Genomic DNA, 27,420 nt, shown 5'->3' on the forward strand with positions numbered 1-27,420 from the left:
TGTTAAACACCAAATCTGTCTGGAGTTGATAATTTAACACTTGGTGTTAAGAGTTTATATATTAACTCTCAAAGAGGATTTTAGTTTAACTACGTAAGAGTTATCTTCTAATTCATTCTAAAAAGCGGGAATTTTACTGTTCTGAACTTCTAGAAATTTCTTTTGGAAATAAACATTTACTAAAAAGATGCAATGGTTTTTGAAAAACATTTATTCTGAACTGTGCACCACAATTTCAAAACATTTTCTGAAAGATGTAACAGTATACATGTTCTCACTTTCATTAGAATTTTGTTTATCAAAAGGTCTGACATGGTAAATGCAAATAACAGCATTCTCAACACTTATTTCTTCAATACAATATGCATGTCCTTCATTCATCCCTTTGTGGAACTTCAACGCACTTCTGCTCTCCCCCATATTCCATCTTCACAAGCATATCCTGTGCGGAGATTGAATAAAAATTAGTTGACACTAATTAATGGCACAAATAATCCAGTAAACAATTGCAGCACAGTAAAAAAAAAAGAAAAAGGAATCCTTTTTGAGCCATTACTTGTGTAAAGTATTTTCCCAAAAGACAAGGACACGGGCAACAGGTAATACTGAACTAAATGTAAAACCTCAACCTTTTTCATTTTTACCTAAACCGTGTGCACAAAACTCTGGAGGGATCTATGCTAACGTAGAATCCAGTCAGGACGTCTGCTACTGCTGTTTGCTCGTTTTTGTTTTTTTTTTATGGGCGATCGTTTTCAGGCTTCAAGTAGCACCATTATACCAACATTTCACATTCTAGACATTGTTTTAGGTGTATTTGACCAAAGGTTTGACTGAAAATTCACATGCAAGCTTTTTTCCAAGGCTGTGGTATTTGCCCGCAAACAATACCTTTCAGCTAGCTAAAACAGAATATTATGCTATCACCGAGCAACATGGCTAATGCCTTTCACACAGCTTTGTCTCAACTCCAAAGAGCCACAGAAGTAAAAGCTCATAATAATAATTGAAACAATCTTTGAAAAAATGACTTACCAAGCATGGCAAACAACTCAAATATGTAGAGCAAAATGTTCTGAAACGGCTTCGCTTCAGCTTCGATTGGAGCCGTGCTGGGGGCGGAGTCTGTGAATTTACTCTATTGGTGTCATAGCCCCTGTCGGAGTTCAGAGTTAAGAGGTCAAGAGTTAATGTTTCCATTGTAACACCTCCAGATTTGACATAGAAACATTCATTTTTAACACTCGATTTTAACTACTATCATTTTACACCTCAGAGTTACATTAAAAGAATGTTACTCTGCTTAGAGTAAAATTAACTCTACTTTTGCAAGAAGACTATTAACACCAAAACATTTAACACTTTTGAATTTGCTGTGTAGCACCGCTGCATAGCAATGAGCCGTGAGGTCAGTTTCATGATCGCAGATATAATTGCCATGACCATTTATTCTCACAGAGAATTAGAGAATGGCTGCAATCACAGCATTGTAAGATGGTGAAAGATGTACTCTTAGGCCCCTCCACCATTCAGCGATGGTCATTTCATTTTTACATAAATGGCTTTGATGTTCCACCACTCAAACCAGTCGGCCCAGGATGGGCTTAACTACACCATATCTATTTATGCAAGGGATCCTGGGGACTGAACAATTTCTGGTTGTTACAGACGTCTGCAGAGATGCGGCTCAGCAATCACCTTCTTGACAAGTCTCGATTCCCAGTATTCAAGTGTCTCTGATCAAGAGAACACTGTGATATCCCATTAATTTCCACAATGATCATAAAACATGGTTTGGTTTAGAGTAAGCCAACTTTGTGACCTTATGACGAACCTTATTATTATATTTGATAGTGAGAAATACCCCTCTAAATCATTTAATTATTAAAAACAAGTACTGGCAATACGAATAAACACTGAATAATGAAAAACTAGATATCATATTATTTTGAATATTAATTGCAGAACTTTGTGGGTGCATGTATACCATGTCAACAAAGGTGGTATCAGTTCTAAAAACTTCGCACATTGTCAGGGCTTCTCCTTGCGACGCACAAACAGCTGTGCTTATCTTTGTCCTTGTGTGTTCGGCTGTGATTAAAAGGGCTCTTCAGTCTAAAACTCATTATATCCTCAAAAATTCGAGCCGCTGGGTTTTAGATTATTGGTGGTGATTTTCTCTCACTCCACATGTTTGCAAGAGTGCTTTTGTGCTAATGTGTGTGTGTGTGTGTGTGTGTGTGTGTGTGTGTGTGTGTGTGTGTGTGTGTGTGTGTGTGTGTGTGGACAGGGAGGAACAGATCTCAGTAGACGTCATTACACTGATAAACTGAGTGAGTATGTGTGTTCTTCATTATGTTTTCATCTGTGCCTACACTCATAAAGGTCCTTCAGCTGAAGTGAGCGGGTATTTTGCATTTATGAATGTGGCTGTATGCGTGGGTTGTGCTGAATTTATGCTGTCATTTATAACAGGATGCATTAAGTACAATGTGAAAACTCAGCTGCATTTGCATGGCAGACGTGCACGTGTTCCCATGTAAACTAGTGAGCATGTACGGTGCATTTGCATTTCTGTGTGCTTCTCTGCAGTTATTTCCGCATTTCCTGTAAAGTAAATTGTCAGTACCCAAAGAGAACAGACTGCTTGAGCAGATGTGCAGGAAACACCACCATTTCCATAATTACCTACAGAGAAAACATTCTCTGCAAAAATCTATTTAGTCCTCAAACGAATGTGCTCATAAAGTGACTGAGACAAACACAGTGAGCTGCAGGGCGAGGCTGTTCTTGAACCGAGTTAAATGGCAGCATGCTCCACTAAAAACTACTGTTTTAATCAATTTAATCTAAAGTAGTTCTAAAGTGACAATGTATGGGATTTTCATGTAATAAGAGCAGTTTTTCCATTTCATAACAATCTTACAAATGACCTAACATTTGTTCTTCTGAACTCCTTTGAGGCAGGGATTTGCATTTTTAGCCGAGTTTGGCCAGTTTAGACAAAATCCTCAAAATATAAAGTTTACTTTCTTCAACTGTAAAACTACTAAAACACTTACATGCTTTTACAACAACTGAGCATGTAAAAGTTGGTCAGAACTGAAGAGATTGGAATACCAGGAAGCAAGATTGCAGACATAGAGGACAGCTACAAGTACCTGAGAACCCAAAAGGCAAATGGGAACCATGAAGAGACCAGTAGGAAAGCTGAATCCACAAAATACCTGCAGCTAGTGGTGCAAGTCCTGAGGAGTCAGTTGAATTCTAAGAACAAGTTTTGGGAAATTCACACGTATGCCATGCTGGTTGTCAGATTCGCTGCTAGCTGGCCAAACGAGGAGAAGCCACAGACATCAAGACGAGGAAGCTCTTAAGCATGCATGGAGGGTTTCATCTCAAATGAGACTTTACACGAAGCAGAAGGAGGGAGGCCGAAGACTAGTCTGTGTCAGAACCAATAATTAGGATGAGACGATGAACATCCATGAGTACATCAGGAAGATGGCCACAACTGACCATGTGCTTAGTGAATAACTTGGCCAGCAGAAACAAGAAAAAGGAAGAGAAGCAAGAGGAGGAACCATCATTCAAAGACAGGTCCAGGCACGGCATGTACCACCGTCAGGCAGAAGTAGTGGGTGATATAGAGAAATTCTTCAAATGGCTGAACAAAGCTGGAATGACAGCACAGAGGCACTAATCATGGCAGCACAGGAACAAACTCTGAGCACAAGATCCAAAGAGGCTGGGGTCTATCACACCAGGCAAGACCCCAGGCTGTGTAAACATGCCCCTGAGACAATCCAGCACATAACAGCAGGGGGCAAGATGCTAGCAGGGAGGGCATACATGGAACGCCATAACCAAGTGGCTGGCATAGTTTACAGGAACATCTGTGCCGAGTATGGGCTGGAAGTCCTGAGGTCAAAATGGGAGACGCCCCCAAGGGTGGTCAAGAATGACAGAGCTAAGATCCTGTGGGACTTCCAGATACAGACGGACAAAATGGTGGTAGACAAACAGAAGAAGACGGCCATAGTGATAGATGTACATAGGAAATATTTATTTATAAGTGACTTATGTATGTATGTATGTATATATATGTATATATTGTACTATTCTTAGTTAGCGTATTGTCTGTCTTGTCTTAATGTTGGTTTAAAATGGAGCACTGTAACAAAAAATAATTTCCCCCAGGGATCAATAAAGTATTCTGATTCTGATTCTGATTCTGAACATGATAAAATGCCAGGAGGTAAAATGACTAGTTGTGTGGATGCCTTAATAGGCATCCACACTATTGAGATCCTGTTTCTCTTTCTTCTTTATTGTGTGGATGCTTTAAGCATCCACACTATTGAGTTCCTGTTTCTCTTTATTGTGTGGATGCCTTAATAGGCATCCACACTATTGAGTTCCTGTTTCTCTTTATTCTTTATTATTCCGGGTGTTTCCGTACACTTTTTGCCGTGGATCTACTTCCACAATTTTTGTGCTATTTTCACCGTTCAAACTCTAAACTGTTCTGCTCTTTCTGCTAATGCCGGCTATGACTTTTGGTGTTTATTACTATTATACTTATTAAAATATTACACTTTTTTCCTTTAATTTGTCCCATTGAAATGAATGGGAAACTTCCACAATTCTGCTAAAACTTTCTTGTCTTTGAAACTTAACTACTGCCTCATACTTTCACCTAGAAACTCCATTCAAACTTTAAAATGTTCTCAAATGATTTGGCTATTCCTGTATGATTCAGCTTTTTCAGATCTTCTACCGTTTTAATCTTATCCCTCTTTGAGTTTTCAGTTGCAAAATTGTGATTTTTCAGAAAATACATGCGTTGCTATGGTTGCTATGCAATTAACTCAGAGGGGACAGTGAAACTGTTTGAATTTTCTCTTCATGTCCAAACAACTTCTTGCTACTCGCTCAATTTCCACTCAAGCCCCACAAATTATACATCAAAACGTAGGTATTTTTGCTGGCTTTCAGAAAATGTCACTATCATTGTTGTGGGACTCATAGATATTTTGCAAATCTCCTCAGAGTAACACAAAGTCAGAAAACTCTCCATATAAACTCAATGGAGAGTTTGTTCAAAATCACCGCTGGATTTCTCTAATGAGAGGCATTTTCAAATTGTCATATCTCCTTAACGAAGCGAAGTTAAGACATGAGGCTTGTCCCCGTATATGTTCAGACACTCCTGACGCTCACAATTCAAGAATTTCTTTCTCACCTATTACCATTCTGAAATGAGTTGGACTTGTTTGAGGGTAGGAAATTTGTCCCTCGCTCAGATTTCATCAGATTTCAATCTCTGGAAATGAACCACTTTTTTCTCTCGTCATATCTTCTTGATGGATTTCCACAGAGCCCTGAAAATTTCCATGACTGTTCACCAAAGCCTGCTGTTTCTTACGGTGAAAGAATGATTTTGATGCTCCATATAGATTTAGAGTTACCAAAGGTTGTTTGAGCGCAAGTCAAGGCAGTTTTTGCTTCGCCTCTACTCAGTTACAGTGTATTACAAGTCATATATCTTTAATAATTTATGTTTTATCTCTGAATTATGAAGACCTGAAGATTCCCCCATCTCTTCTGAATAAAACAATGCCTGAATGACCGTTCTAGCCTCTACGGTTAGGAAATTATGGCCATTTGTTCGAGGGGAATCCTGAATGTCAGAAATACACTGAAGAAAACTCACACCTCTCTCTGTGCCTGCGTGTGTAAGGGCTGACTACAGCAGGTGCAGCTAATTTAACTGACCTACATATACCAAGCCCAGACTCTCCACAGCTCCTGTTCCCTTTACTCTCTGTGTATGTGTGTCTGTGTATCAATATTTCTCCTATGTTTAGGTATTACTCCTCAATCATAGTATTTCTGCTAAAGCAAAGTACTTCTACTACATCTTAGTACTTCTGCTAAATCATAGTATTTCTGCCAATTCATAGTATTTTTGCAAAATCATGGTATTTGTGCAAAATCATGGTTTTGGGGCCAAACATTTCTGTTATTTTATAATATATGTGCTGAATATATTATATGTGCCAAATCATAGTATTTATCCCAAATTATAGTATTTATGCCAAATTACAGTATTTCTGCTAAACCAGAGTATTCCTGCCAAATCATAGTATTTGTACTGAAACATGGTACTTCTGCCCAATCATAGTATTTGTACTAAATCATAGTACTTGTGCCAAATCATAGTATTTATACCCAATCATAGTATTTCTGCTAAATCATAGCATTTGTGCCAAATCATGGTATTTGTGCAAAAACATAGTATGTCTGCAAAACCATAGTATATCTGTTATGTTATAGTATTACTACTAAGGCATAGTATTTCTGCCAAATCATAGTGTGTGTGCCAAATCGCAGTATTTATACCAAATCACAGTATTTGTGGTAAAACATAGTATTTCTGCCATATTGTGGTATTTGTGCAAGAACATTGAACTGTTATGTTATAGTATTACTACTAAGTCATAGTATTTCTGCATTGTTATAGTATTTGTACTAAAACGTAGTATCTCTGCCAAGTCATAGAATTACTGCAATTTCATAGTTTTTTTTAGGAAATCTGTTATGTTATAGTATTACTACTAAGTCATAGTATTTCTGCCAAATCATAGTATTTGTGCCAAAGCATCGTATTTGTATGGAGTCATAGTATTTCTTCTAAATCATAGTATTTCAATCAAATCTCAGTAGTTGTTGTTAAAACGCAGTATTATTGCCAAATCATAGTATTTGTACCCAATCATAGTATTTCTGCAAAACCATAGTATATCTCTTATGTTATAGTATTACTACTAAGGCATAGTATTTCTGCCAAATCATAGTATTTGTACCCAATCATAGTATTTTTGCCAAATCGTGGTATTTGTGCCCAAATAATAATTCTGTTATGTTATAGTATTACTACTAAGTTGTAGAATATCTGTTATGTTATAGTGTATCTGCGGAATATAGTATGTGTGCCAAATCATAGTATTTATACCAAATCACAGTATTTGTGCTAAAACATAGTATTTCTGCCATATTGTGGTATTTGTGCAAGAACATTGAACTGTTATGTTATAGTATTACTACTAAGTCATAGTATTTCTGCGTTGTTATAGTATTTGTGCTAAAACGTAGTATCTCTGCCAAGTCATAGAATTACTGCAATTTAATAGTTTTTTTTAGGAAATCTGTTATGTTATAGTATTACTACCAAATCATAGTATTTGTGTGAATTTGTATACTGTAATATCACTGTATTATGTAGTGGCTAAGTAGGGGCTGTTTACTAAGTGCATCAGTGTAAATAGGTCATCTCTTGTGTTGGAGTGCCCTCTTGTGGCGCCTTTTGGGTAGTGCCTTAGTAAACGGGAACCCTGTAAAAAGTGGCATCAGACTGATTTGTAGTGGAGGAATTTGTTACCAGTTTTCTTAATCTTTAATCTGTATGCATGTTGTAATGCATACCCTGTTCTTAATCATAGAAACCACACCATATCACCTCTCCACATCCTCCTACTGTATGCCATACCTCCCTGTACCATCCATCTGACCGCAATAAACTCCACCTCGTGGTAATCTAATCCCTGGATGTCAGCCTCTCCTTCTGACCGAGGATAGTTATAGTATTTGAGCCAAATCATAGTATTTGTGCTAAAACATAGTATTTCTTCCAAATCATAGTATTTGTGCCAAAGTATAGTATTTCTTCCAAATCATAGTATAACTGCACAATAAAGGTTCTTGAGCCACATCAGTGTTTGTGCCAAATCTTAGTATTTCTTCTAAATCCTAGTAATTCTGCTCAATGATAGAATTTCTGCTATGCTTTAGTACTTTTTTCCTAGATGGTAGTACTTCTGCTAAGTCAAAGTATTTTATGTAAATCATAGTATTTCTACCAAGTCCCAATGTTTCTGCTAAATCATAAATAATGTTTTAGTACAAATTGTATGATTTGGTGGAACTTTCTGTGTTCCAGCACAAATGCTATGATTTGGCAGGAAAAAAATATTATTTAGCATAAATACTAAGTTTTAGCAGAAATGCTATGTTTAAACTTTAAAAAATTCTGCTATTTCTGCTGATGTGTGTTATGACTTTTGACCATTGAAATGAATGGAACACATTATCAATGTGGTCACTGATTTTGCATGATGGGCTGAGCTGTGTTTTACCTCAGTGAGATAAGCATCCGTTCTCAGACTGGGAGGCCTGGGTTCAAATCCAGCTTATGGCAACATTTCTTTCACTTAACAGTTAAACTTTTTTTAAACTCTTTTCAACACAAATTTCATTTTTTTCACCCCTTTTCAGCAAAATTTTCAGTTTTTTTAACCCCTTTTCAGCACAAATCCAAACTTTTTCAGCTCTTTTTCAGCAAAAACCTCTTTTCAGCAGAATTCTGCTCAGTCACCTCTTTTCAGCAGAAATTCTGCTGATTGAACTCTTTTCAGCAGAATTTTCACCCCCTTTTTTTTGCCCAAATTCTGCTAGCACAATTGTCAATCTCTCCACCTTTTCTTTGTGAGAAAGTGTTTGGCTCAGTGAGCTAAATAGCTGCCCTTTGACCAGGAGGGCCAGGTTCGAATCCTGCTCAGGGCATCTTTTTTTTTTTGTTTCAACTTTTTCAGCTTTTTTCAGCAGATATCTTCAGCCGTTAAGGCATCCACACTGCATTTTCGCAGGAAATGCAAATTTTTCTAGTTCTTTATTATTATTCTTAGGACTTCCGTACACTTTTCGCCGTGGAACTACTTCCACAATTTTTGTGCTATTTTCACCGTTCAAACTTTAAACTATTCAGCTATTTTTGCTAATGCCGGCTATGACTTTTGCTATTTTTAACTATTATACTTTTTAAAATATTCCACTTTTTTCCTTTAATTTGTCCCATTGAAATGAATGGGAAACTTCTGCAATTCTGCTAAAATTTGCTTGTTTTTGAAACTTAACTACTTCCTCATATTTTCACCTAGAACAACCATTCAAATTTTAAAATGTTCACAAATTATTGGGCTATTCAGGTATAATTCAGCTTTTTCAAATCTTTTACTGTTTTACTTTTATGCCTCTTAAAGTTTTGAGTTGCAAAATTGTGATTTTTCACAAAATACATGCGTTGTTATGGTTGCTATGCTCTTGGCTTCCAGTGTGACACTGAAGCTTTTGCAGCCTTCTCTTCATGTCCGAACAACTGTTTGCTACTTCCTCAATTTTCACTCAACTTCCACAAATTATACATCAAAACGTAGGTATTTTTGCTGGCTTTCAGAAAATGTCACTATCATTGTTGTGGGATTTATAGAATTTTGGCAAATCTCCTCAGACCAACACAAGGTCTCAAAACTCTGCATAGAAAGTCAATGGAGAGCTTGTTCAAAATCATCGCTGGATTTCTGTAATGAGAGGCATATTCGAATCGTCATATCTCCTTAACGAAGCAAAGTTAAGACATGAGGCTTGTCCCGGTATATCTTCAGACACTCCTGACGCTCACAATTCAAGAATTTCTTTCTCACCTATTACCGTTCTGAAATGAGTTGGACTTGTTTGAGGGTAGGAAATTCGTCCTTCGCTCAGATTTCTTCAGATTTCAAACTGTGGAAATGAACCACTTTTTTCTCTCGTCATAACTTTTTGTTGGATTTCCACAGAGACCTGAAAATTTCCATGATTGTTCACCAAAGCCTGCTGTCTCTTACGGTGAAAGAATGATATCGATACTCCAAATAGATTTCGAGTTAGAAAGCGTTGTTTGAGGGCAAGTCAAGGCAGTTTTTGCTTCGCTCTACTCAGTTATGGTGCATTACAAGTCAAATATCTTTAATAATTCATATTTTAATGATAAATTGTAAACACTGGAAGATTCCCCCATCTCTTCTGAACAAAACGGTGTAAGAATGACGGCTCTAGCCCCTACGGTTAGGAAATTATGGTCATTTGTTTGAGGGGAATCATCACTATGAGAAATAGGCTGCAATAATCCTGTGCCTCTCTGTGCTGCGTGTGTAAAAAGAGGCACATGTTTTGGCGGGAAAAAGTACACAGGCTCCCTGATTGGTGGATTCAAATTCAGCAGCTCCCAGGCTGACCTAGAAACTTACTTCTCTCTCCCTGTGCATTTTTTTGCTGATTTTTTCATTTAACAAGTATATTTGAGGGACCCTCAGCATGTTCAGCATTTTTTCAGCTGTCCATTTTGCTTTTCCAATTTTTCTGTTTAACTGATTACTATTGTGCTAAATCATACTATTTCTGCTATTTTATAAGATTTGTGCCTAATATAGTATTTCTGCTAAATTACAGTATTTCTGCTTTTTATACTATTTGTGCTAAAACATAGTATTTCTACTAAATGTAGTATTTATGCTTAATCATACTATTTCTGCTTTTTATGGGATTTGTGCCTAATATAGTATTTCTGCTTTTTATAGGATTTTTGCTCAAACATAGTATTTCTACTAAATGTAGTGTTTATGCTTAATCATCCTATTTCTGCTTTTTATAGGATTTGTGCTTAATATAGTATTTCTGCTAAATTATAGTATTTCTGCTTTTTATAGTATTTGTGCTAAAACATAGTATTTCTACTAAATGTAGTATTTATGCTTAATCATAGTATTTCTATATATTTCTGCCAGGTCCCCAGGCAGCCAATCCTCTGTGAGGACTGAGAAATTCAAATTTTCAAATCAGGGCCTGCACGGCTTCCCAGCCAATCATATATGTGTCCTGAGGCATTCAAATTTGCATATTGGGGAATTCGTGGCTTCTAAGTCAACAAGTCATCCATGTCATATATCTCTAAAAATTCACATTTTAATGATAAATTGTTAACACTGGAAGATTCCCCCATCTCTTCTGAACAAAACAGTGTAAGAATGACCGCTCTAGCCCCTACGGTTAGGAAATTATGGTCATTTGTTTGAGGGGAGTCCTCACTATGAGAAATAGGCTGCAATAATCCTGTGCCTCTCTGTGCTGCTGCGTGTGTAAAAAGATGCACCTGTTTTGGCGGGAAAACGTAAACAGCCACTCTGATTGGTGGATTTAAATTCGGCAGCTCTCTCCCTCTGTGTGTGTGTGTGTGTGTGTGTGTGTGTGTGTGTGTGTGTGTTTAGTGGGAGAGAGAGGACCCTGCCCTTATTTGGCAGCATGTCATTGTAGGATTTAAATTGAATATAGTTAGACTGGTTGACTGGATTAGAGCCTGTGTTTGTGTGTCCCTCTGTGCATTTGTGTTTCAATATGCCTCCATATTTGTAATTTTGTAAGTTATTACTATTCTGCTAAATCATAGTATTTCTGGTACTTTTCGGTACTTGTGCTAAATACAGTATTTCTGCTAAATCATACTATTTCTGCTTTTAATAAGATTTGTGCCTAATATAGTATTTCTGCTAAATTATAGTATTTATTATTTTTATAGGATTTGTGCCAAACATAGTATTTCTGCTAAATTATAGTATTTCTGCTTTTTATACTATTTGTGCCTAATATAGTATTTCTGCTTTTTATAGGATTTGTGCCTAATATAGTATTTCTGCTTTTTATAGGATTTGTACCTAATATAGTATTTCTGATTTTTATAGGATTTGTGCTTAATATAGTATTTCTGCTAAATTATAGTATTTCTGCTTTTTATAGTATTTGTGCTAAAACATAGTATTTCTACTAAATGTAGTATTTATGCTTAATCATAGTATTTCTATATATTTCTGCCAGGTCCCCAGGCAGCCAATCCTCTGTGAGGACTGAGAAATTCAAATTTTCAAATCAGGGCCTGCACGGCTTCCCAGCCAATCATATATGTGTCCTGAGGCATTCAAATTTGCATATTGGGGCCTTCATGGCTTCTAAGCCAGCCAATCATATCTGAGGGCTGAGGAATTCAAATCCACAAATCAGGGCCTGCACAGCTTCCCAGCCAGCCAATCATGTATGTGGGCTCCAGGTATTCAAATTTGCATATTGGGGAATTCGTGGCTTCTAAGTCAACAAGTCATCCATGTCATATATCTCTAAAAATTCATATTTTAATGATAAATTGTCAACACTTGAAGATTCCCCCATCTCTTCTGAACAAAACGGTGTAAGAATGACCGCTCTAGCCGCTATGGTTAGGAAATTATGGTCATTTGTTTGAGGGGAATCCTCACTATGTGAAATAAACTGAAAGAAGCAGGTCTATGTCTCTGTGCTGCGTGTGTAAAAAGATGCACCTGTTTTGGCGGGAAAACGTAAACAGCCTCTCTGATTGGTGGATTCAAATTCAGCAGCTCCCAGGCTGACCTAGAAACTTACTTCTCTCTCCCTGTGTGTGTGTGTGTGTGTGTGTGTGTGTGTGTGTGTGTGTGTGTGTTTAGTGGGAGAGAGAGGACCCTGCCCTTATTTGACAGCATGTCATTGTAGGATTTAAATTGAACATAGTTAGACTGGTTGACTGGATTAGAGCCTGTGTTTGTGTGTCCCTCTGTGCATTTGTGTTTCAATAAGTTATTACTATTCTGCTAAATCATAGTATTTCTGGTACTTTTCGGTACTTGTGCTAAATACAGTATTTCTGCTAAATCATACTATTTCTGCTTTTCATAGGATTTATGCCTAATATAGTATTTCTGCTAAATTATAGTATTTCTGCTTTTTATAGGATTTGTGCCTAACATAGTATTTCTGCTAAATTATAGTATTTCTGCTTTTTATACTATTTGTTCTAAATTATAGTATTTCTGCTTTTTATAGGATTTGTGCTTAATATAGTATTTCTGCTAAATTATAGTTTTTCTTCTTTTTATAATATTTGTGCTAAAACATAGTATTTCTACTAAATGTAGTATTTATGCTTAATCATAGTATTTCTATATATTTCTGCCAGGTCCCCAGGCAGCCAATCCTCTGTGAGGACTGAGACATTCAAATTTTCAAATCAGGGCCTGCACAGTTTCCCAGCCAATCAAATAAGTGTCCTGAGGCATTCAAATTTGCATATTGGGGCCTTCGTGGCTTCTAAGCCAGCCAATCATATCTGAGGGCTGAGGAATTCAAATCCACAAATCAGGGTCTGCACGGCTTCCCAGCCAGCCAATCACATATGTGGTCTCAGGCATTCAAATTTGCATATTGGGGAATTCGTGGCTTCTAAGTCAACAAGTCATCCATGTCATATATCTCTAAAAATTCATATTTTAATGATAAATTGTCAACACTTGAAGATTCCCCCATCTCTTCTGAACAAAACGGTGTAAGAATGACCGTTCTAGCCCCTACGGTTAGGAAATTACGGTCATTTGTTTGAGGGGAGTCGTCACTATGAGAAATAGACTGCAAAAATCCTGTGCCTCTCTCTGCTGCGTGTGTAAACAGAAGCACCTGTTTTGGTGGGGAAAAGTGCACAGCCTCTCTGATTGGTGGATTCAAATTCACCAGCTCCCAGGCTGACCTAGAAACTTACTTCTCTCTCCCTGTGTGTGTGTGTGTGTGTGTGTGTGTGTGTGTGTGTGTGTGTGTGTGTGTGTGTGTGTGTGTGTGTGTGTGACAGAGAGAGAGAGAGAGAGAGAGAGAGAGAGAAAGGCTTTTAATGGGATGATCTCATTCTAAGATTTAAATTCAATATATTTAGACTGGTTGACTGAATTGGATCTTGTGTGTGGGTCTCTCTGTGCATGTGTGTTTCCTCATGTGTACATATTTGTGATTGTGTGGCTGTAATAAATTTTTTTGCAGATTTTTGTCATTTAACAAGTATATTTGAGGGAACCTCAGCATGTTCAGCATTTTTTCAGCTGTCCATTTTGCTTTTCCAATTTTTCTGTTTAACTTATTACTATTGTGCTAAATCATACTATTTCTGCTATTTTATAAGATTTGTGCTTAATATACTATTTCTGCTTTTATAGGATTTGTGCTTAATATAGTATTTCTGCTAAATGTAGTATTTATGCTTAATCATACTATTTCTGCTTTTCATAGTATTTGTGCTTAATATAGTATTTCTGCTAAATTTAGTATTTCTGATTAATTATAGTTTTTCTACTAAATCATAGTACAGTATTTCTGCTTTTTATGGGATTTGTGCTAAAACAAAGTATTTCTACTAAATGTAGTATTTGTGCTTAATCATACCATTTCTGCTTTTTATAGGATTTGTGCTTAATATAGTATTTCTGCTAAATTATAGTATTTCTGCCAAATTATAATATTTGTGCTAAAACATAGTCTCAATTTAAAATTACAATATTCATAGTTCATCACAGTGTCTCTGGTAAATCACAATATTTCTGCTCTGTTGTACTATTTTTCTAAATCATAGTGTTTCTGTAATGTTTAAGTATTTTTGGCTAAATATATTCTTTCTGTTATCTTATACTATTTCTCCTAAATTCTTGTATTTTTGAGAAGTTATCATGTTTCTGGTAAGTTACAATATTTCTGCTAAATTCTGCTATGCTATTGTATTTCTGCCAAGTATTATGTTTCCTCTAAGATATTGCAGTTCTGCTAAGTTATTCCATTTTAGCAAACTTCTTTTGCTTCTGCAAAGTTTTTACAATTTCTGCAACTTTTCAGCTTTTTCAGCTAGTTTTTGCATACAGCTTCAACTTTAAGCATCCACACTGCATTTTCGCAGGAAATGCAAATTTTTCTAGTTATTATTCCGGGTGTTTCCGTACACTTTTTGCCGTGGATCTACTTCCACAATTTTTGTGCTATTTTCACCGTTCAAACTCTAAACTGTTCTGCTCTTTCTGCTAATGCCGGCTATGACTTTTGGTGTTTATTACTATTATACTTTTTAAAATATTACACTTTTTTCCTTTAATTTGTCCCATTGAAATGAATGGGAAACTTCCACAATTCTGCTAAAACTTTCTTGTCTTTGAAACTTAACTACTGCCTCATACTTTCACCTAGAAACTTCATTCATACTTTAAAATGTTCTCAAATGATTTGGCTATTCCTGTATGATTCAGCTTTTTCAGATCTTCTACCGTTTTAATCTTATCCCTCTTTGAGTTTTCAGTTGCAAAATTGTGATTTTTCAGAAAATACATGCGTTGCTATGGTTGCTATGCAATTAACTCAGAGGGGACAGTGAAACTGTTTGAATTTTCTCTTCATGTCCAAACAACTTCTTGCTACTCGCTCAATTTCCACTCAAGCCCCACAAATTATACACCAAAACGTAGGTATTTTTGCTGGCTTTCAGAAAATGTCACTATCATTGTTGTGGGACTCATAGATATTTTGCAAATCTCCTCAGAGTAACACAAAGTCAGAAAACTCTCCATATAAACTCAATGGAGAGTTTGTTCAAAATCACCGCTGGATTTCTCTAATGAGAGGCATTTTCAAATTGTCATATCTCCTTAACGAAGCGAAGTTAAGACATGAGGCTTGTCCCCGTATATGTTCAGACACTCCTGACGCTCACAATTCAAGAATTTCTTTCTCACCTATTACCGTTCTGAAATGAGTTGGACTTGTTTGAGGGTAGGAAATTTGTCCCTCGCTCAGATTTCATCAGATTTCAATCTCTGGAAATGAACCATTTTTTTCTCTCGTCATATCTTTTTGATGGATTTCCACAGAGCCCTGAAAATTTCCATGACTGTTCACCAAAGCCTGCTGTTTCTTACGGTGAAAGAATGATTTTGATGCTCCATATAGATTTAGAGTTACCAAAGGTTGTTTGAGCGCAAGTCAAGGCAGTTTTTGCTTCGCCTCTACTCAGTTACAGTGTATTACAAGTCATATATCTTTAAGAATTTATGTTTTATCTCTGAATTATGAAGACCTGAAGATTCCCCCATCTCTTCTGAATAAAACGATGCCTGAATGACCGTTCTAGCCTCTACGGTTAGGAAATTATGGCCATTTGTTCGAGGGGAATCCTGAATGTCAGAAATACACTGAAGAAAACTCACACCTCTCTCTGTGTCTGTGTGTGTAAGGGCTGACTACAGCAGGTGCAGCTAATTTAACTGACCTACATATACCAAGCCCAGACTCTCCACAGCTCCTGTTCCCTTTACTGTCTGTGTATGTGTGTCTGTGTATCAATATTTCTCCTATGTTTAGGTATTACTCCTCAATCATAGTATTTCTGCTAAAGCAAAGTACTTCTACTACATCTAAGTACTTTAGCCAAATCATAGTATTTCTGCTAAATCATAGAATTTTTGCCAATTCATAGTATTTTTGCAAAATCATGGTATTTGTGCAAAATCATGGTTTTGGGGCCAAATATTTCTGTTATTTTATAATATATGTGCTGAATATATTATATGTGCCAAATCATAGTATTTATCCCAAATTATAGTATTTATGCCAAATTACAGTATTTCTGCTAAAACGCAGAAATAGTACCTTTTAGCAGGAATTTCTACCAAAAGATAGTACTTCTGCTAAATCAGAGTATTTCTGCTAAACCAGAGTATTCCTGCCAAATCATAGTATTTGTACTGAAACATGGTACTTCTGCCCAATCATAGTATTTATACCCAATCATAGTATTTCTGCTAAATCATAGCATTTGTGCCAAATCATGGTATTTGTGCAAAAACATAGTATGTCTGCAAAACCATAGTATATCTCTTATGTTATAGTATTACTACTAAGGCATAGTATTTCTGCCAAATCATAGTATGTGTGCCAAATCGCAGTATTTATACCAAATCACAGTATTTGTGGTAAAACATAGTATTTCTGCCATATTGTGGTATTTGTGCAAGAACATTGAACTGTTATGTTATAGTATTACTACTAAGTCATAGTATTTCTGCATTGTTATAGTATTTGTACTAAAACGTAGTATCTCTGCCAAGTCATAGAATTACTGCAATTTCATAGTTTTTTTTAGGAAATCTGTTATGTTATAGTATTACTACTAAGTCATAGTATTTCTGCCAAATCACAGTATTTGTGCCAAAGCATCGTATTTGTATGGAGTCATAGTATTTCTTCTAAATCATAGTATTTCAATCAAATCTCAGTAGTTGTTGTTAAAACGCAGTATTATTGCCAAATCATAGTATTTGTACCCAATCATAGTATTTCTGCTAAATCATAGCATTTGTGCCAAATCATGGTATTTGTGCAAAATCATAGTATGTCTGCAAAACCATAGTATATCTTTTATGTCATAGTATTACTACTAAGGCATAGTATTTCTGCCAAATCATAGTATTTGTACTAAATCATAGTACTTGTGCCAAATCATAGTATTTGTTGCACATCATAGTATTAGAACCAAAACATAGTATTTGTCCCAAAGTATCGTATTTGTATGGAGTAATAGTATTTCTTCTAAATCATAGTATTTCAATTAAATCTCAGTAGTTGTGTTAAAATGCAGTATTATTGCCAAATCATAGTATTTGTACCCAATCATAGTATTTTTGCCAAATCGTGGTATTTGTGCCCAAATAATGATTCTGTTATGTTATAGTATTACTACTAAGTTGTAGCATATCTGTTATGTTATAGTGTATCTGCGGAATATAGTATGTGTGCCAAATCATAGTATTTATACCAAATCACAGTATTTGTGCTAAAACATAGTATTTCTGCCATATTGTGGTATTTGTGCAAGAACATTGAACTGTTATGTTATAGTATTACTACTAAGTCATAGTATTTCTGCGTTGTTATAGTATTTGTGCTAAAACGTAGTATCTCTGCCAAGTCATAGAATTACTGCAATTTAATAGTTTTTTTTAGGAAATCTGTTATGTTATAGTATTACTACCAAATCATAGTATTCGTGTGAATTTGTATACTGTAATATCACTGTATTATGTAGTGGCTAAGTAGGGGCTGTTTACTAAGTGCATCAGTGTAAATAGGTCATCTCTTGTGTTGGAGTGCCCTCTTGTGGCGCCTTTTGGGTAGTGCCTTAGTAAACGGGAACCCTGTAAAAAGTGGCATCAGACTGATTTGTAGTGGAGGAATTTGTTACCAGTTTTCTTAATCTTTAATCTGTATGCATGTGGTAATGCATACCCTGTTCTTAATCATAGAAACCACACCATATCACCTCTCCACATCCTCCTACTGTATGCCATACCTCCCTGTACCATCCATCTGACCGCAATAAACTCCACCTGTGGTAATCTAATCCCTGGATGTCAGCCTCTCCTTCTGACCGAGGATAGTTATAGTATTTGAGCCAAATCATAGTATTTGTGCTAAAACATAGTATTTCTTCCAAATCATAGTATTTGTGCTAAAACATAGTATTTCTTCCAAATCATAGTATAACTGCACAATAAAGGTTCTTGAGCCACATCAGTGTTTGTGCCAAATCTTAGTATTTCTTCTAAATCCTAGTAATTCTGCTCAATGATAGAATTTCTGCTATGCTTTAGTACTTTTTTCCTAGATTGTAGTACTTCTGCTAAGTCAAAGTATTTCATGTAAATCATAGTATTTCTACCAAGTCCCAATGTTTCTGCTAAATCATAAATAATGTTTTAGTACAAATTGTATGATTTGGTGGAACTTTCTGTGTTCCAGCACAAATGCTATGATTTGGCAGGAAAAAAATATTATTTAGTATAAATACTAAGTTTTAGCAGAAATGCTATGTTTAAACTTTAAAAAATTCTGCTATTTCTGCTGATGTGTGTTATGACTTTTGACCATTGAAATGAATGGAACACATTATCAATGTGGTCACTGATTTTGCATGATGGGCTGAGCTGTGCTTTACCTCAGTGAGATAAGCATCTGTTCTCAGACTGGGAGGCCTGGGTTCAAATCCAGCTTATGGCAACATTTCTTTCACTTAACAGTTAAACTTCTTTTAAACTCTTTTCAACACAAATTTCATTTTATTCACCCCTTTTCAGCAAAATTTTCAGTTTTTTTAACCCCTTTTCAGCACAAATCCAAACTTTATCAGCTCTTTTTCAGCAAAAACCTCTTTTCAGCAGAATTCTGCTCATTCAACTCTTTTCAGCAAAATTTTCAGTTTTTTCTGCTGTTTTCAGAAAAAAACTCTTTTCAGCAGAATTCTGCTCATTCACCTCTTTTCAGCAGAAATTCTGCTGATGGAACTCTTTTCAGCAGAATTTTCACCCCTTTTTTTTTGCCCAAATTCTGCTAGCACAATTGGCAATCTCTCCACCTTTTCTTTGTGAGAAAGTGTTTGGCTCAGTGAGCTAAATAGCTGCCCTTTGATCAGGAGGGCAAGGTTCGAATCCTGCTCAGGGCATCTTTTTTTTTTTTTTTTTTTTTGTTTCAACTTTTTCAGCTTTTTTCAGCAGATATCTTCAGCCGTTAAGGCATCCACACTGCATTTTCGCAGGAAATGCAAATTTTTCTAGTGTTAAAGTAGCCATACATAGTACACCATGCATGGCAGCAGGATATACACTCCTTGGTTTACTTGAAATAATTTTCTCAACGAAAATGTGACCTACAGCCCTGCAACAACAAAAAAGCATTCAGAAATTTACGTTTAAGAAGAAATCTCGTTCCAATATGAAAGAAAATATCTGAAGTGTTATGAGAAGCAGTGTCTACTGTAGATACCAATTTAATTAAATGTGATGACCGAAAGGTTTTATATTGTTAACTCAACCATTGTGTGACCAACTATTGAAATATTTCTTTTCATTGGACCTTGACAGAAGGCTTCCTGGTAAACTTGTCAAATGTAACTGCAAAGTGAATGTCTTTTTGTTGCTAAGGGAGAGACATTTGCTGTCCATAAATGAAATCCATTATGAACATGGGTGACTGGCAGTGGTTGCTTGTGCACCTATCAAAAAGACAAGACAAATGTATTTCCCTCAATTGCCAAAGCACTAATAACCTCTTCACTCTGAATCATAAAAAAGGAAGCAATTACATTGGGGTTTTTTTCACCTTTTATGTTGCGATTCTGTGGTTCAAGAATAATTTGTGCTTTCATTACCTGTTTTAAAGTCAGTGGAATAAACATCTAATATGACTTTAATATCATGGAATTTCATCCACTAAACACCTTCTCCTGGGTCTTTTCACACAGTAAGTTTGTCTTTGATGTATCCAGTTTAGAGATAATGCAATAAAATGAGGTACCAAAGTAATATGTCAGATACCGCTTTGCATTCTAAATGAACCTTTGACACCCTAAAATCAGCACACACCAGATATTCATGAAATTTCTGCTGCCCTCAGGTGAATGTATGGCTATTCACCCTATGCAGCGAGCTTAACATAAGAGGAGATGGTTCCAGGAACGACAGGACACATCGCTTTGTCTTTGTGTCTTTAACGGACCGTTTTTTCCTCTTTTAATTTGTAAGACTGTGAACATACAGTAAAATAATACATAAGCATCAGTATCAACATATTTTGTAAACAAAACAGAAGTTAGCAACATAGCTTTCCTTATGCTTTACATTCATCACTAACATCTTTCCTTATACGTTCAAATAACCTTTTAAGTAACATGAAAGTAACAAATCTTACAGAAAGTGAAGTTAGACATTGCTTACTTACAGATTATGGCTCAACAAACTCCCCAACGATGTAAACTGAGCTTAAAGTTGTGCAGCTTGTTTTCTGCTCCATGCATTTTCTCACACTGCCAGTGTGAACTTTTCCTGCTGTTTTCAACACATCACCAAAGGGGGCAGTGTAGTGCACACCAAATAACCAAAGAAGAAGCCACAAACTGAAGGGGTAATACTGCCCACTATTGGGAAACCCGAGAAATGCGCCAGCCAAAGAAACCCAACAAAGTAACAACCGAGGGGCAGAATACTCCCCGCCTGACATCCATGGAATGTCACCCTCAACTAACATGTAAAAGGCAAGTGACATACAATGAAACAAAGCTTCTGCTTCTAAGTACAATCCTTAGACACCAATAGCACAACCTCACTTATAGGCCTTATGTAGCACTTGTTTTCACCCTTGCGGAAAATCCTCACCTCTATCTTCCTTACAAGCCCATCCTCACTGGGAAAGGTTTTGGTGATAAGTCCAAGTGGCCAGTTGTTCCTATGTTCGAGTGTCTCTCTTAAAAGAACAACATCTCCTGTTTGTAGGTTAGGCTTTACTGTTTTCCATTTGCGGCGGTCCTGAAGTCCTGAGATGTATTCTTTTTTCCATCGTCTCCAGAAGACATCAGCGAGGTATTGTACGCGCCTCCATTGAGCTTTGAACAGATCACTGTTTCCAAACTGACCTGGTGGGATTGGTGGGGTCGTAACCTTTTGCGTGAGCAGCATGGCTGGGGTAAGGATGACTGGGTTATCTGGATCTGCAGAAACTGCTGTTAACGGACGAGCATTCACTATTGCAGTGACTTCAGCCATTAAGGTCACTAGTATTTCATGGGTAAGCTTTGCATTCCTGTGTTCTAGGAGCATTGCATCAAGGATTTTGCGCGTGACCCCAATCATTCGCTCCCAGGAGCCAGCCATATGCGACGCATGTGGGGGGTTGAATAGCCATTTGCAGCCAGAGTCTTCAAGAAAGCTGTTTAGTTTGCTGTTGTAGCAGCCCTGTTTGTCTATTTGCAGCTCTTTGCAGGCACCCACAAAATTTGTCCCACAATCGGACCTAAGAAGTTTGACTGCACCTCTGATGGCAAAAAAACGACGCAGGGCATTGATGAATGATGACGTGTCCATTGATTCTATAACTTCAATGTGAATGGCCCGTGTACTCATGCACGTATATGACTGCCCATCGCTTTGCATCCGCTTGCCCACCACGCGTTTTTCTGACAGTGACAGACCAGGGCCCGAACACATCAAGCCCTACGTGTGTGAACGGAGGGTCAGTGGACAGCCTATCCTCTGGTAGCTCAGCCATAATCTGTTCCTGCTGTCTGCCTCTTAGTTTTCGACATGTCACGCAGCTGAATATCATTTTGCTTATTGCTCTTTTTCCTCCCACAATCCAAAAGCCTGCAGCTCTGACTGCTCCTTCAGTAAAATGTCTGCCCTGATGGCATACTTTCACATGGAAGTGTCTTATAATGAGCTGGGCAAGGTGGTGTTTGGCAGGGATGAGGATAGGATTTGTTTCATCCGAAGTCAACTGTGCTCGTCTTAGTCTCCCACCCACTCTGAGGATTCCATTTGTGTCAAGAAATGGGTTTCAGTTTGCTAAGTGGGCTTGAACTTTTGAGGGGCATACTCTTTTCAAGCTGTCTTATGTCTTCTGCATAGATTTCTCTTTGGACAGTGCGAATGATAATGATCTTAGCTTGATCGAGCTGCTTTTCGGTTAAATGCTCACTACAGCTGTGCCAGCCCTGACAGGTGCCTTCTATGTTCTGCTTAAAGGACTGAACAATGTGTCAGAGTCTAGATATAGCCTTCAGTAGTACATTCCAACTAGAAAACCTTTCGAATCTGGCACTACTGAGAACATCCTTTGCAAGAGTGGTAACACAAGTAGTTACCTCATGACGCAGTTCGTTGTCAGTCTCTGGGTCTACAAGATCAAACGACTCTGCCTGAGATTGACCTATTTCTGACTTGGTAAGAAAAGCAGGTCCACTGAGCCATGTGGAGGTAGAAAGCTGCTCAGCAGGTAATGCGCGCGTGGCATGATCAGCCGGATTTAAGTGAGTGGGCACATAATGCCACTGGTGAGCTTGTGTGGATCGCCTGATGCGTTCCACTCTGTTGTGCACGTAGATGTAAAAACGCCTCTTTGTGTTGAAGATGTAACCAAGGACTACTTTGGAGTCTGAATAGAAGCTCACCTGATCAACTGCGACGTCCAGCTCGTCCACGACCAACTCTGCCACCTCGACAGCCAGGACCGCTGCACAGAGCTCAAGTCTGGGTATGGTGATGTCTGGTCTTGGGGCAAGCCGTGCCTTGCCGAGAAGGAAGCCCACCTCATTATGACCATCTCTGTCTGTGAGTTTAAGGTAGGCAACAGCGGCCACTGCCTTGGTAGAGGCATCGCAGAAAACATGGATTTCCTTAGTTACTGCTGCAGAGAGTGGTATTGAGGTGAACATTCTGGGAATCTCAAGTTGTTGTAGATGTTTGAGGGAGTGTTTCCACTGTTGCCACTGTTGTAATTTGTCTTTAGGGAGTTCAGTGTCCCATTCACAAATGTCAGTGGAAATGTCTCTGAGTATGACCCTGCCCTCTACAATGACAGGGACAGCAAAGCCGAGTGGGTCATACACACTATTAAAGACTGACAATACTCCACGCTTGGTAAAGGGCTTCTCATTGACGGTTATTTGGAACCTGAACAAGTCTGTAGACAGGTCCCAGCCCAAGCCCAAGCTTCTCTGCATGGGTGTCTGCCCAAGGTCAAGGCCCTGCATGTCAGCTGCAAGGTCCTCACTTGGAAAAGCGTTTGTGATGGTAGGACAGTTGGATGAGATTTTATGTAGGCGTATGTTACACTGAGCCAGCATCTTCTGAGCCCCACAGAGAATGTTGATGGCCTCATCAGTGGAAGGAAATGATTTTAGTCCATCATCCACATAAAAGTGGCGTTCAATGAACTCTCTTACATCATTGCCGTGTTCTTTTTCTCCCTCCATCGCTGTTCGTTTCAGTCCATAAATGGCCACTGATGGGGAGGGGCAGTTCCCGAACACGTGGACTCTCATCCTGAATTCCTGTACTTCTCCATCCAGATCATGGTTTTTGAACCACAAGAAGCGAAGGTAGTTGCGGTGGTCTTCTCTGACAACAAAATTGTAAAACATTTGCTCCACGTCGGCCATGACTGCGTATGGGTCAGACCTGAAACGCATCAGAACTCCCACAAGAGTATTATTGAGATCTGGCCCTTTTAGTAGCACCTCATTGAGAGAAACATTGTTGTATTGCGCACTTGAATCAAAAACCACCCTAATTTTTCCTGGCTTCTGAGGGTGATAAATGCCAAAACTAGGGAGATACCAGCATTCTTGTTCTGGAGCTAAAGCTGGAGCTGGTTCAGCGTGGTCCTTACTGAAAGTTTTGTCTAAAAACTCAATGTAATGTTCTTTCATTTCAGGTTTCTTTTTCAGTGTTTTGCGGAGCGTCATTAAGCGACTGAGGGCTTGGTCCCTATTGTTGGGTAAACGCTGTCTGGGGGAGCGGAATGGGAGTGGAGCTACCCAATTGTTCGCCTCATCTTTAGTAAAGTCTCTGTGCATAATTTCCAGGAATAATGCATCTTCTACTGAAAGAGCCGTTTTGTCATCATCTGCTGTTTGCTGGAAAATGTGTCTGCCTACTTCTGCTTGTGTCTTCTCGAATTTAGGACAGCTTTCTGTGTATTTGTCTTTTATATAGATTTTGCTTGCACAGGGGCTAAGGGAGGTAGGGCGCCCGTTATTCAGAATGTCTGTCTTGAAAGAGTTTACTGTGGGTTTGTGGGCACCTGAGAGGCAGACATCGCCTACAACCACCCATCCCAGATCGAGGTGTTGGGCATAAGGTGCACTGTTTGGACCATTTACCTGACTGCGAACCTTGTGAGCTTGGATGATGTCCCGGCCCAAGAGGAGGAGAATGTCCGCGGCTGGGTCCAGAGGAGGGATCTGTGAAGCGAGTGCGTGTAGATGAGGGTGAGCCGACACAGCCTCCTTGGTGGGTATCTCATCTCTATTATCTGGAATGTGATCACATTCTGTTAGTGTGGGCAGCACCATGGACACTTCCCCATTTACATCCTGAATAATGAAATTAGTTGCTCTGCGTCCTCCAGCCTCTGACAAACCTGCACATGTTTTCATGGTGTATGGGAGCATAGCGCCTTTTACATTAAACATGTCGAAGAAAGCAGACCTGGCTAAGGATGAGTTGCTTTGATCATCCAACATGGCGTACATCCTCTTTTTCTCTTCAGGATTTGTGCGGGGATACACGTCGACTAAACAAATCTTAGAGCAGGATTTGCCTTTTAGACCTGGGCCACACACCTCTGTGCAAGCAGTTGTGGTTACAGGGCTTGAAGGATCAGACTCCCCGCCGTGGCTTTGAGGCAGGAGGTTAGAGTCCTTGGTTGCCCACAGAGGTGGACCAGCATGCATGGCAGACACATGAGCGTCACTATTACATTCTGAGCATTGGATAATGGCTTTGCAATCGTTAGCTCGGTGACCTGTGGAAGAACAACACTTATGACAAATAGCATGTTCTTTGAGGATGCTTTTCCTTTCATCTAGTGTTTTTGACCTAAAACCCCTGCATTTAGCAAGTGAATGGGGCTTGTGGTGAATAGGACATTGTCTGTCTGGGTTGAGAACTGACGTTCGAGCTGTGACATTTGTTTGACTAATATCTGTTCTGTTCACTGCAACCGCACCTCTGTATTTAGTTGGTTTCAACAATGGCTTATCAGGTTTTGGAGCTACTATGTTTGAACTTTGTAACATAAAGCTAGGATCTGTTTTCATTTCTGCATAATCATTTATAAACTGAACAAAATATGAGAAAGGTGGGTAAACTGCACCGTTGTCCCTTTTGTATTTTGTCCCCTGTTTCACCCAGGACTCCTGGAGTCCGTAGGGGAGCTTTTCCACTATCGGGTTTATCCCCCTTGGGGTGTCCAGAAAGCTAAGGCCGGGTAGATAATTTTCACTTTGTGCATATTCTAACTCCAACAGGAGATCTGCAAGCTCCTGCAATAAGTGAGTGTCCTTATTAGATATTTTTGGAAAAGACTGTAAGCGTTGGAAAAGTGCTGCTTCGACTACCTCTGGAGAACCAAAACTTTTGTCCAGACGTTGCCACAAACGTTGAAGACCTGCGTGTGGGTTGTTCACATGGACCGCCCTGATCCTCAGCGCATGTTGTAGTGACTCCCCGCTGAGCCACTTGGTGAGAAGGTCAAGCTCTTCGCTGAACTTGAGGTTGAGGCCTTCTATGGCGTTGCGGAAAATGGACTTCCAGGACAAGTAAGACTCAGGACGGTTGTCAAAAACCTTGAATCCCGCTGTCAGCAGATCACGGCGTGCTAGATAGGCTGTGAAATCTGAGAGTTCAGTCTTTGGAGGCAATGAAGGTTTAGGCTGGGTTGCAATGTCAGTTTTTCTGTTTATAGGAGGGGAATTTGGTTGCTCCTGATCTACAAAATCAGTGAGATGTTCACCTGGAGAGGAGGCAACTGGTGGTTGACTCTGACGTAGATGCTGAGCGTTGTTATTACCAACCAGTTGTCCTGTATCAGGCTTTCCGTCTTCATTAACTACCAAGCTGCGGTTAGCGAAGTGAGCGTTCACATAATCTTGAGCGCGTCTGATGGAAGGAGGTGTTTTAGAGGAGACTCCTTGTTCTGTGAGGTCAACAGCGTCATGCTCCTCATCGGCTGCCGCTTCCAGGACATGAGCTGCGGCGAGCGCTGCTTCAGCCTCACCCTCCTTCTTTAGAGCGTTTAGTGTTGCCTCGATGCGTGCCTTCTCAACCTCCATGTCGATCTGGCGTTTGGCGTACTGTGCTCTAGTGCGGGCGGCTTCTGCTTCTGCTCTGGCTCGGGCTGCAGCTTGACTGGCCGATGAACGACGTGAAGAGCGTGAAGAGCGTGAAGAGCGTGAGTGGCACTCTGACCGGACCACCATCTGGGAGAGAGGCGGTGACGCTTCAGGCTGAGACATCTTGGGTGCTTGATAGGTAGATAATCTTCTTACTCTGCTGCCCTCAGGTGAATGTATGGCTATTCACCCTATGCAGCGAGCTTAACATAAGAGGAGATGGTTCCAGGAACGACAGGACACATCACTTTGTCTTTGTGTCTTTAACGGACCGTTTTTTCCTCTTTTAATTTGTAAGACTGTGAACATACAGTAAAATAATACATAAGCATCAGTATCAACATATTTTGTAAACAAAACAGAAGTTAGCAACATAGCTTTCCTTATGCTTTACATTCATCACTAACATCTTTCCTTATACGTTCAAATAACCTTTTAAGTAACATGAAAGTAACAAATCTTACAGAAAGTGAAGTTAGACATTGCTTACTTACAGATTATGGCTCAACAAACTCCCCAACGATGTAAACTGAGCTTAAAGTTGTGCAGCTTGTTTTCTGCTCCATGCATTTTCTCACACTGCCTGTGTGAACTTTTCCTGCTGTTTTCAACACATCACCAAAGGGGGCAGTGTAGTGCACACCAAATAACCAAAGAAGAAGCCACAAACTGAAGGGGTAATACTGCCCACTATTGGGAAACCCGAGAAATGCACCAGCCAAAGAAACCCAACAAAGTAACAACCGAGGGGCAGAATAAAATTAATTATTATTTTAATTTTGCCATACCTGTATACCTTCACTTTTAGGGTTACGGTTAGGCAAGCTGGGATATACTAGGTGAAAAGTAACGCTGCATTAAAATATGAGATGATTGTATGAACATAAAAACACATTAAATAAATTAAATAACAAGAGTTCCAACAGAAATAACTTGGTCCATAACTGTTTTGAATTTGA

The 27,420-nt window shown here is 38.6% G+C and overlaps 1 protein-coding gene and 1 long non-coding RNA gene across 2 annotated transcripts; both read right to left on the minus strand.

The window, feature by feature from the left end:
- Positions 1 to 199: 199 nt before the first annotated feature.
- On the minus strand, positions 200 to 21,686 carry LOC308408753. Its single transcript, XR_013973843.1, has 3 exons — positions 20,512 to 21,686; positions 1,036 to 1,156; positions 200 to 442 (listed from the first exon to the last, which is right to left on the minus strand). It is a non-coding gene; the product is annotated as an uncharacterized lncRNA (long non-coding RNA).
- Positions 21,687 to 22,253: 567 nt separating this feature from the next.
- On the minus strand, positions 22,254 to 26,721 carry LOC308408856 (uncharacterized protein). Its single transcript, XM_080901260.1, has 3 exons — positions 25,688 to 26,721; positions 24,449 to 24,600; positions 22,254 to 23,744 (listed from the first exon to the last, which is right to left on the minus strand). Exons 1-3 carry the CDS (start codon positions 26,582 to 26,584, stop codon positions 22,325 to 22,327), a joined length of 2,469 nt encoding a protein of 822 aa, XP_080757386.1. The 5' UTR covers positions 26,585 to 26,721; the 3' UTR covers positions 22,254 to 22,324.
- Between the last annotated feature and the right edge of the window lie 699 nt (positions 26,722 to 27,420).

Source organism: Rhamphochromis sp. 'chilingali' (genome assembly GCF_963969265.1).
Source record: "Rhamphochromis sp. 'chilingali' genome assembly, chromosome: 13".
In the NCBI taxonomy this organism is placed as follows: domain Eukaryota; kingdom Metazoa; phylum Chordata; class Actinopteri; order Cichliformes; family Cichlidae; genus Rhamphochromis; species Rhamphochromis sp. 'chilingali'.

What these genes read in the sequence shown, in the direction of transcription:
- LOC308408856 (XM_080901260.1), bottom strand. Translation starts at nt 26,584, where the DNA reads ATGTCTCAGCCTGAAGCGTCACCGCCTCTCTCCCAGATGGTGGTCCGG. An exon ending in AAAGTTTTGGTTCTCCAGAG is followed by an intron (nt 24,601 to 25,687) that starts GTAGTCGAAGCA and finishes ATCACATTCCAG; the next exon opens with ATAATAGAGATGAGATACCC. An exon ending in CTCACAAGGTTCGCAGTCAG is followed by an intron (nt 23,745 to 24,448) that starts GTAAATGGTCCA and finishes GATGCGTTTCAG; the next exon opens with GTCTGACCCATACGCAGTCA.